The 13,440-nt window shown below is 34.1% G+C and overlaps 1 protein-coding gene across 1 annotated transcript; it reads right to left on the bottom strand.

Annotated features, from left to right (window-relative positions):
- Positions 1–239: 239 nt before the first annotated feature.
- Positions 240–12,850, bottom strand: LOC117318997 (xanthine dehydrogenase/oxidase-like). Its single transcript, XM_033873910.1, has 6 exons — positions 12,749–12,850; positions 11,288–11,340; positions 8,922–9,036; positions 1,598–1,684; positions 989–1,156; positions 240–534 (listed from the first exon to the last, which is right to left on the bottom strand). The coding sequence occupies exons 2-6, from the start codon at positions 11,323–11,325 to the stop codon at positions 352–354; spliced, it is 591 nt and encodes a 196-aa protein (XP_033729801.1). The 5' UTR covers positions 11,326–11,340; positions 12,749–12,850; the 3' UTR covers positions 240–351.
- Positions 12,851–13,440: the final 590 nt, after the last annotated feature.

Below are 13,440 nucleotides of genomic sequence, written 5' to 3'. Positions count from 1 at the left end.
ATATGGTATTGTATATTATGATATGAATATATGGTAAAATAATACATACTTGACTTATAACAAGTAAGTTTATCATTAGTATATATTGATCATATTGACAATTGTTAATTCATCTTATTTCTGGTCGATCTATATCACTGATCAATTCGCAGAATAAGGAATATAAGTACAAAAACGGACCCTTCCAAAAAATGTAATTACGTGACTAAATTTAGGACATTCGGTTTTGTTTTGTTTTGTTTGTTTTTTCTTTCTTCAATTTTGATCTAAATGCCCTGGCACAAACTATTTAGACAAATGTCCAACTGATTTTTGTTGGAACCAGATCCTGGTCCTCTCATTTGGTTTTATTTATAAATCGGATTTGCCAGTAGGAATTTCAATCGGACAAGCCATTCTGATTCTTTCAGCTGTTAATGGGATATCGAGGTCAAAGGTACTAGAGAGTCCGGCATCCGTCCGACAGGCCTGTACTGCTTTCCTCAGTGCCAAATAAACCGATATTGCCAGTAGAAGTGGAGGCTCACCTACACCCTGTAACAAACCATAGGATACTGTAATCAAGATTGGTAAACTTGATGGTTGATGACACGTTAACCATTTACCATTTATTTGGTCGAATTACTGACGAGTCCTAGAAGGAAGAAATATTTGTATGGTGTAATTCAATTCATTTTCGCTCTACTGTATCTAACTTTCAATTAGGTATGGAAGGTGTTGGTATATTGTCTGTCTTTTGTAGTCTTTATAACACTTTTAAAAAGAGAAATGCTTGATGGATGACATTCAGAATAGAGACATTATTTAATTATTTTGGTTAGTTTATTCGCGGTTACGATTTGTTTTCACTAAATAATAAGCTGAATAATTTTAAAGAAACAAGAAAAACTTGTGTGAAGGCTAGTTTAAATGTCTGCCGCTACATATTCGTTTTATTCTACATTTACCCAGCCTAGGATTTTGAATTACATCTAAACTTAATTTTTACCTTTGAGGAATACACAGTACCCTTGTTGGGACAATCCTTGAGAATAGACACCTTCATCCGACGAGGTATGTTCCTTACCCCCGGGAGTTTGTAATCGACCGGTCCACAAGCCAGGGTATGGCCCTCTGGTGAAAATTTCAACTCTTCCATGGTGACCCATCCATATCCCTTAATATAGTGATAGACACGAAATAGACATCTTGATGAATTATTGTTAAATAGTACAATTGTATTGTTTTGATAGATTAATGCCTTAGATAAAACAGTAACAGACATTTACTTGCTATTAATCTTACAAAGCAACTATAAATATGCAAAAATTTTATTTTTATCATTAAGCTCAAAATATATCAACTCCATTACTCTTTAATAATCAAATGCACTGTTACTGAATGTGATATATCACCGACTATACTAGCATTGTATACTGTAGATATCTCAGCATTGTACATGGGCCTTTTATAAAACAAATGGCATAATTGTACTTGGTTATCTACAATTAGTTTGCTATAGTGAAATGCAATTTTAGAGAACAACCATTCAAACCCGCCCCCAATATTGATCCAAATATACATATGTAATAACCTGAATATTTGTATTTGTACACACCTGAACAAAACCACCCTCTATCTGCCCAACGTCTAGACTTGGGTTTAAACTGTTCCCGATGTCCATGACGATCTCAGTGTCCAATACCTGTATCATATGACATAACAAAAATGCAACATAGGTGATAAGACAACGTAATATTAAATACAACTGTAACATTACACACCTGTAACATTAACAAACCTGTAAGATTAACACACCTGTAAGATTAACACACCTGTAACATTAACATACCTGTAACATTAACACACCTGTAACATTAACACACCTGTAACATTACACACCTGTAACATTACACACCTGTAACATTAACACACCTGTAACATTACACACCTGTAACATTAACACACCTGTAACATTACACACCTGTAACATTACACACCTGTAACATTACACACCTGTAACATTACACACCTGTAACATTACACACCTGTAACATTACACACCTGTAACATTAACACACCTGTAACATTAACACACCTGTAACATTACACACCTGTAACATTAACACACCTGTAACATTAACATACATGTAACTTTACACACCTGTAACATTAACACACCTGTAACATTAACACACCTGTAACATTACACACCTGTAACATTACACACCTGTAACATTAACACATCTGCAACATTAACACACCTGTAATATTAACACACCTGTAACATTAACACACCTGTAACATTACACACCTGTAACAGTAACACACCTGTAACATTACACACCTGTGACATTAACACACGTGTAACAGTAACACACCTGTAACATTAACACACCTGTAACAGTAACACACCTGTAACATTAACACACCTGTAACAGTAACACACCTGTGACATTAACACACCTGTAACATTACACACCTGTAACATTAACACACGTGTAACAGTAACACACCTGTAACATTAACACACCTGTAACATTACACACCTGTAACATTACACACCTGTAACATTACACACCTGTAACATTAACACACGTGTAACAGTAACACACATGTAACATTAACACACCTGTGACATTACACACCTGTAACATTACACACATGTAACATTAACACATCTGTAACAGTAACACACCTGTAACATTAACACACCTGTAACATTACACACCTGTAACATTACACACCTGTAACATTAACACACCTGTAACATTAACACACCTGTGACATTACACACCTGTAATATTAACACACCTGTAACATTAACACACCTGTAACATTAACACACATGTAACATTACACACCTGTAACATTACACAGCTGTAACATTACACACCTGTAACATTAACACACATGTAACATTAACACACATGTAACATTACACACCTGTGACATTACACACCTGTAACATTAACACACCTGTAACATTAACACACCTGTAACATTAACACAACTGTAACATTAACACACATGTAACATTAACACACCTGTAACATTACACACCTGTAACATTACACACCTGTAACATTAACACACCTGTAACATTAACACACCTGTAACATTAACACATCTGTAACATTAACACACCTGTAATATTAACACACCTGTAACATTAACACACATGTAACATTACACACCTGTAACATTAACACACCTGTAATATTACACACCTGTAACATTAACACACCTGTAACATTACACACCTGTAACATTAACACACCTGTAACATTACACACCTGTAACATTAACACATCTGTAACATTAACACACCTGTAACATTAACACATCTGTAACATTAACACACCTGTAACATTAACACATCTGTAACATTAACACACCTGTAACATTAACACACCTGTAACATTACACACCTGTAACATTAACACATCTGTAACATTAACACACCTGTAACATTAACACACCTGTAACATTAACACACCTGTAACATTACACACCTGTAACATTAACACAACTGTAACATTAACACACCTGTAACATTAACACACCTGTAACATTAACACATCTGCAACATTAACACACCTGTAATATTAACACACCTGTAACATTAACACACCTGTAACATTACACACCTGTAACATTAACACACCTGTAACATTACACACCTGTAACATTAACACACCTGTAACATTAACATACATGTAACTTTACACACCTGTAACATTAACACACCTGTAACATTAACACACCTGTAACATTACACACCTGTAACATTACACACCTGTAACATTAACACATCTGCAACATTAACACACCTGTAATATTAACACACCTGTAACATTAACACACCTGTAACATTACACACCTGTAACAGTAACACACCTGTAACATTACACACCTGTGACATTAACACACGTGTAACAGTAACACACCTGTAACATTAACACACCTGTAACAGTAACACACCTGTAACATTAACACACCTGTAACAGTAACACACCTGTGACATTAACACACCTGTAACATTACACACCTGTAACATTAACACACGTGTAACAGTAACACACCTGTAACATTAACACACCTGTAACATTACACACCTGTAACATTACACACCTGTAACATTACACACCTGTAACATTAACACACGTGTAACAGTAACACACATGTAACATTAACACACCTGTGACATTACACACCTGTAACATTACACACATGTAACATTAACACATCTGTAACAGTAACACACCTGTAACATTAACACACCTGTAACATTACACACCTGTAACATTACACACCTGTAACATTAACACACCTGTAACATTAACACACCTGTGACATTACACACCTGTAATATTAACACACCTGTAACATTAACACACCTGTAACATTAACACACATGTAACATTACACACCTGTAACATTACACAGCTGTAACATTACACACCTGTAACATTAACACACATGTAACATTAACACACATGTAACATTACACACCTGTGACATTACACACCTGTAACATTAACACACCTGTAACATTAACACACCTGTAACATTAACACAACTGTAACATTAACACACATGTAACATTAACACACCTGTAACATTACACACCTGTAACATTACACACCTGTAACATTAACACACCTGTAACATTAACACACCTGTAACATTAACACATCTGTAACATTAACACACCTGTAATATTAACACACCTGTAACATTAACACACATGTAACATTACACACCTGTAACATTAACACACCTGTAATATTACACACCTGTAACATTAACACACCTGTAACATTACACACCTGTAACATTAACACACCTGTAACATTACACACCTGTAACATTAACACATCTGTAACATTAACACACCTGTAACATTAACACATCTGTAACATTAACACACCTGTAACATTAACACATCTGTAACATTAACACACCTGTAACATTAACATACCTGTAACATTACACACCTGTAACATTAACACATCTGTAACATTAACACACCTGTAACATTAACACACCTGTAACATTAACACACCTGTAACATTACACACCTGTAACATTAACACAACTGTAACATTAACACACCTGTAACATTAACACACCTGTAACATTAACACATCTGCAACATTAACACACCTGTAATATTAACACACCTGTAACATTAACACACCTGTAACATTACACACCTGTAACAGTAACACACCTGTAACATTACACACCTGTGACATTAACACACGTGTAACAGTAACACACCTGTAACATTAACACACCTGTAACAGTAACACACCTGTAACATTAACACACCTGTAACAGTAACACACCTGTGACATTAACACACCTGTAACATTACACACCTGTAACATTAACACACGTGTAACAGTAACACACCTGTAACATTAACACACCTGTAACATTACACACCTGTAACATTACACACCTGTAACATTACACACCTGTAACATTAACACACGTGTAACAGTAACACACATGTAACATTAACACACCTGTGACATTACACACCTGTAACATTACACACATGTAACATTAACACATCTGTAACAGTAACACACCTGTAACATTAACACACCTGTAACATTACACACCTGTAACATTACACACCTGTAACATTAACACACCTGTAACATTAACACACCTGTGACATTACACACCTGTAATATTAACACACCTGTAACATTAACACACCTGTAACATTAACACACATGTAACATTACACACCTGTAACATTACACAGCTGTAACATTACACACCTGTAACATTAACACACATGTAACATTAACACACATGTAACATTACACACCTGTGACATTACACACCTGTAACATTAACACACCTGTAACATTAACACACCTGTAACATTAACACAACTGTAACATTAACACACATGTAACATTAACACACCTGTAACATTACACACCTGTAACATTACACACCTGTAACATTAACACACCTGTAACATTAACACACCTGTAACATTAACACATCTGTAACATTAACACACCTGTAATATTAACACACCTGTAACATTAACACACATGTAACATTACACACCTGTAACATTAACACACCTGTAATATTACACACCTGTAACATTAACACACCTGTAACATTACACACCTGTAACATTAACACACCTGTAACATTACACACCTGTAACATTAACACATCTGTAACATTAACACACCTGTAACATTAACACACCTGTAACATTACACACCTGTAACATTAACACATCTGTAACATTAACACACCTGTAACATTAACACACCTGTAACATTAACACACCTGTAACATTACACACCTGTAACATTAACACAACTGTAACATTAACACACCTGTAACATTAACACACCTGTAACATTAACACATCTGTAACATTAACACACCTGTAACATTAACACACCTGTAATATTACACACCTGTAACAGTAACACACCTGTAACATTACACACCTGTAACATTAACACACCTGTAACATTAACACACCTGTAATATTACACACCTGTAACAGTAACACACCTGTAACAGTAACACACCTGTAACATTAACACATCTGTAACATTAACACACCTGTAACATTAACACACCTGTAACATTACACACCTGTAACATTAACACATCTGTAACATTAACACACCTGTAACATTAACACACCTGTAACATTAACACACCTGTAACATTACACACCTGTAACATTAACACATCTGTAACATTACACATCTGTAACATTACACATCTGTAACATTAACACACCTGTAACATTAACACACCTGTAATATTACACACCTGTAACATTACACATCTGTAACATTACACACCTGTAACATTAACACACCTGTAACATTAACACACCTGTGACATTACACACCTGTAATATTAACACACCTGTAACATTAACACACCTGTAACATTAACACACCTGTAACATTACACACCTGTAACATTACACACCTGTAACATTAACACACATGTAACATTAACACACATGTAACATTACACACCTGTGACATTACACACCTGTAACATTAACACACCTGTAACATTAACACAACTGTAACATTAACACACATGTAACATTAACACACCTGTAACATTACACACCTGTAACATTACACACCTGAAACATTAACACACCTGTAACATTAACACACCTGTAACATTACACACCTGTAACATTAACACATCTGTAACATTAACACACCTGTAATATTAACACACCTGTAACATTAACACACATGTAACATTACACACCTGTAACATTAACACACCTGTAATATTACACACCTGTAACATTAACACACCTGTAACATTACACACCTGTAACATTAACACATCTGTAACATTAACACATCTGTAACATTAACACACCTGTAACATTAACACATCTGTAACATTAACACACCTGTAACATTAACACACCTGTAACATTACACACCTGTAACATTAACACATCTGTAACATTAACACACCTGTAACATTAACACACCTGTAACATTAACACACCTGTAACATTACACACCTGTAACATTAACACAACTGTAACATTAACACACGTGTAACATTAACACACCTGTAACATTAACACATCTGTAACATTAACACACCTGTAACATTACACACCTGTAACATTAACACATCTGTAACATTAACACACCTGTAACATTAACACACCTGTAATATTACACACCTGTAACAGTAACACACCTGTAACATTAACACACCTGTAACATTAACACACCTGTAATATTACACACCTGTAACAGTAACACACCTGTAACAGTAACACACCTGTAACATTAACACACCTGTAACATTAACACATCTGTAACATTACACACCTGTAACATTACACACCTGTAACATTACACACATGTAACATTAACACACCTGTAACATTAACACACATGTAACATTAACACACCTGTAACATTACACACCTGTAACATTAACACATCTGTAACATTACACATCTGTAACATTACACATCTGTAACATTAACACACCTGTAACATTAACACACCTGTAATATTACACACCTGTAACATTACACATCTGTAACATTAACACATCTGTAACATTACACACCTGTAACATTACACACATGTAACATTAACATACCTGTAACATTAACACACCTGTAACATTAACACAACTGTGACATTACACACCTGTAACCTTAACACAACTGTGACATTACACACCTGTAACATTAACACAACTGTGACATTACACATCTGTAACATTAACACAACTGTGACATTACACACCTGTAACATTACACACCTGTAACATTAACACACCTGTAACATTCCAAACCTGTAACATTAACACAACTGTGACATTACACACCTGTAACATTAACACACCTGTAACATTAACACACCTGTAACAGTAACACACCTGTAACATTAACACACCTGTAACATTAACACACCTGTAACAGTAACACACCTGTTATATTACACACCTGTAACATTACACACCTGTAACATTAACACACCTGTAACATTAACACACCTGTAACATTAACACACCTGTAATATTACACACCTGTAACATTACACACCTGTAACATTAACACACCTGTAACATTAACACACATGTAACATTAACACACCTGTAACATTAACACACCTGTAATATTACACACCTGTAACATTACACATCTGTAACATTAACACATCTGTAACATTACACACCTGTAACATTAACACATCTGTACCATTAACACACCTGTGACATTAACACACCTGTAACATTACACACCTGTAACATTAACACACCTGTTACATTAACACACCTGTAGCATTAACACATCTGTAACATTACACACCTGTAACATTACACACCTGTAAGATTACACACCTGTAACATTAACATTTAATGCCTACCTGATGTTCTCCTGTTAGGCAGTCGATTTCCACCTCAGTACATGCCGCTCCATACGTGTAATAGTGGATAGGATTGCCTACGCCTTTCTCAAAATCCCACTCCTGGTCGCCTGGTCTTTTGTGTTAGGACGAACAACACCATATATGAATTAAATCACTGATATCATAGATAGCTCAAGAGAGTATAGAATTAAAATGAAAAATAAAACCATTCATATTACGACTCAGTAGATAATTCAAGATGGTTCCGCATTACAATAAGAAACAACATCCTATAAACCGCGTAAGCAATATTATTAAAAAAAAATCATTTCGTTCCCGTCCAACCTTTTAGTTGTTTCCTTCAGTTTGGGTCCCCATAGACACTCTCTTTTATATTACTATGGCTGGTGTGAGAACGACACACTAAGAATATAAATGAAAGTATTTGCGATTAGATTCACGTTTTAATCTACCTTTCACATGCCCATTCATTTAACTTGTTTGAGTTCGACGTCCTTAAAACAGGCCCAATAACATGAACGGTGTCCATAGTTCAAATTTCCGCTGATTTACGAAATATTTAAGGAAACGGAAGTGTTTTTCGAGATTATAAAGACAACCAATACTTTCCTAAATTGATTTTATTATGAAGGTATCATTTCTTGCTTTTATGAAATAACGAGACTTCCTGGTAAAAATAAACAACCCTTTAAGGGACATCTAAACAGCAAATCCAGTAAAAACATTGATATTTTACAGGCCTATAAATTCCTACTATGGTGAAATTTCACAAAAGTAACATGATGAACTTTTAGTATGTATTATGGCCAACCGTGGGACTTGCTGTTGACATGTAATTTGATAAGCTGTTTGTAAATTTCAACAAAACGTAAGAAAAATGCATGTTTCAGGGGGACATGATTAACTCATTTGTATCCCATATATTACACAAACTTGCCATGTCGGTTTGCTCACATGTGTCTAAAACACAAAATAGGAGCATTGGTTTGACCAGGTTTGACGTTATTATATGTATAAACGCTGTTTTTATTTTGACCTTGAATTGCAAATGGCGTTCGTGAATGATATCACATAAATATGGCATATAAGGAGGTATTTAAAACATCAAAAATGCTCTTATTAGACAATATAAATAATTCTTGAAATTTCAAGAAGACTGTTTTTAGGAAAAAAATGTTCAACCGTTGAGTTTGGGGTGAAATATACCTATTTCTGAAAAAGGCCACAAATTCACCAGTTTAACACTTTGACTTTAAAGGGTCCTTCTTAATATGATGATATGTCTTACAAGCACGATATAGGAGTATTTTTATTAACTGAAATGCCTCCCTTTAAGCCATATTTTTGTAATACTATTCACAGCCGCCATTTGCATTTCAAGGTCAAAACAAAATAAGTGTTTATACGTACATACAGTAAAATCAGGTCAAACAAATGCTCCTACCCTGTGCTATAGACACTTGTAAACATAACAGCTTGGCTTTGTTTCAGGTTTGGTAATTTGCGTGACTTAGAATTATTCCATGCTACATGCTATCACAAAGTTCCTCTATAGAAGAAACTGATAGCATCTACAGCAAATTATTGGTGATTGTAAGAAGCTACATGTCCAAACAAACATTTTGGTATATTACATGACTATTTTTGTGCAAATCTTCAGATATTTATTCATGTTTGAAATTCAACATTATTCTGCTATATAGATGACCCTTAAAATAGGTGTCAACTTTAACAATGCGTGAAGCACCAACCACGTTTGTGTGTCGAAGGAAGGTAAGGAAGTAAAGTCATATTCAGCAGTACCACATCAGTGTCCTCTTTACACGATTAATGCGTTGCATTAAGTGTGTTATTTCCAAATATCATGACATCCGGGACTATGAAATGCACGAACGGGAGACTAGAAATGAGTTTGTGATGTATTACGTTGAACTGGTGCAGTATATCATCGTATAACATGAGATCGTCGGAGGCGCCTAAAAGTGGGAACCCATGCCAAATTGGGGTTGGTATTACTGAAGAGATATTCAAGAGACTTAAATTGATTTGTTATCCCATTGTATTTCTAGCTATTTTATCATTCCCATTAGTTTTTGTGAACCCTTTCAGTCCTTGTTTTCTTCACTTTGAGTTCCCCTAGACACCGTTCTAATATTGCTCCGGATGGTTTAAAGAGAACTCATGTTCATCGTTGATACTCCATTATCATATTTAATGTCATCAGGTATTTTGTTCCTTTACGCTCAATTATATTAATTGTCTTAATTTAAACATCGCGTGATCGTAAGCGGCCCATTAATAGATATTCCAGTAGACATTCGTTGATATACATATTAAATAATACTACAACCAAGGGTAAATACCTTCCTATCCCTGTGGCGGATAAACTCACTCTGTCCATATAAGCAGCATTAACCTGCAACAATGATGTCATTTCTCATTTCAACATATTTTATTGGGAATCAAATGGATTGAACATCAGGCTAAGCCTATATTAAAGTTCTCTCCATAACATTACATTTATTTCAAATAATTAGTATCTGGTTATTAGTCAAGAATGGAAATTACAGTATATATATAGAAAGAGTATTTGTGAATAATATATAATGATAATCTTAAGTATTTTCTTTTCCTTTATAATAATTTTCAAATCATTGTTAAATATGTATTAGAACTCGTTTACTACGCAGGAGAGAGACAAGTGTCTGATCAACAACAGAGTTTCACACTATAATGTCCATTTGGTAAATACCAGTAGTCTTCTACTCATTTGTTGACCAAACACGGATCTCCCTACCTCATATAAACTGGTACCATATAAGAATTTAAAATAAAACATACAATTGTTTAATTCTGATTAAGCCCAAATCAAATAAGATTATCAATTGAGATTGTTCATAGTAAGGAGATAAATCAATTATATATAACTAGCAAGTCACCACATCTCACCCAACTTTACTCTGTATGGCGTGTTATAACTATAATGATGCTTAGTTAAGAGGGTTACAATCACATTGACACTATTCACTTTTGTTTACATATATATTATATTATGATGTCATTTGATATCAAACCACCATAACTTGTTAATATATCGTAAATTAAAATTTAACTCCAATATATATTTCAAAATTCTACCTCTTAATGCCATATTTTTATCTCTGACCTGCCATACCAGAAAGTAAATGAAAGAAACGGTTTATTCATCCAACATTATACAACAAGTGTTAAGGACATATCATTTTTGTTCCATATCTTACCAACTCCGTAAAACATTTTGTTTAATGACTAATATACAACCAAATTTGACAGCATTGGTATCATTAACACATAAAATATAGATATGTATAAAGTGTTTGCATAATGATTCCGTCTGAAGCTCCAAACATTCTAGACCTCAACATCCATTAGTTGAAATCGCCTTCAATTTTTCTCCATTTGAAAATAATTCTTACGGAAAATGTTTTGTTCCTTCTATTTCATTTTAATTTTTCTAGAAGCTTTAAACCTCATGACAAAAGGTAAAGCCTGCAAATATTTGTTAACAACTAGATATTTAGCAAGTGTAAGTGGGTCATAATATATATGGAAACGTAATACAATCTAGATTAGTCTGTTCGAGTATACTGCATTGTTTACCAAAACCTATCTCACATAGGTCTCAACGTGCCGTTTATTATTACACATCTTTACGACTACATCAGTAAATAATAATTACACTGTGTATGAGGTAAACTATTGAGCTTTAATAATTAATTCTAATATTTATTTAATGCCATAATCCATATTTACAACATAATAATAATTGTTGTACATATACCGACCCATTCCGTCCATGTTCCTGTAGGACTTTTCTCTTTGTATGGCCGTAGTCTTCCTTTGATCTTATTGCATGCATCCTGCGGAGAACAACTGTTACGTTTTTTAACCGGCTCGTGCTAGCTTCCGTTAAAACAAATATTAATTACTACTTAGTCATCATTCTGTATGTGTAAACAAATTCGCAATTTCCAATTGGTAACGTAATGTGTAATTAATTAAAGCCAATCTCTAATAAGAGAAAAAACTATATAATTGGCGAATTAATAATTAATTATAACTGATGAAAGTCTGATAAATTCAGTTTCGCTTGAATAATGAAATTAATAACATTGTAATACTTAAAACTGTTAATTATATGCTTTGGTGGTTAAATTTTGCAGTTTTATTCTTAGGGCCACCAGTCACACAAATGTTTTAATGGTATTGATTGGACAAACATTTGCTCAATTGTGTGATTTGTAGGTTTTCACGCTGTGGTATTTACCGTATACCTATATCATATTGTGAGGCATGTATTCATTAGAACTTTTGTCTTATATGAGATTCTGATCCATTTGACATTAATGAAACGAGTTTCGTGACTTTAAAAAAATAGAAGCATTTGGTTAACAATGATGTTTTTGTGAGAAAATGCACATGGCACTAACAAGCTATGATTTCACAATTAAAACAATGGAAACCTTCAACCAAAAAC

The sequence above is a fragment of the Pecten maximus genome, unplaced genomic scaffold (assembly GCF_902652985.1).
Source record: "Pecten maximus unplaced genomic scaffold, xPecMax1.1, whole genome shotgun sequence".
Taxonomy (NCBI): Eukaryota; Metazoa; Mollusca; class Bivalvia; order Pectinida; family Pectinidae; genus Pecten; species Pecten maximus.
Note: the sequence above shows the minus strand (reverse complement) of the source record. Positions and strands in the feature narration are given on the sequence as shown.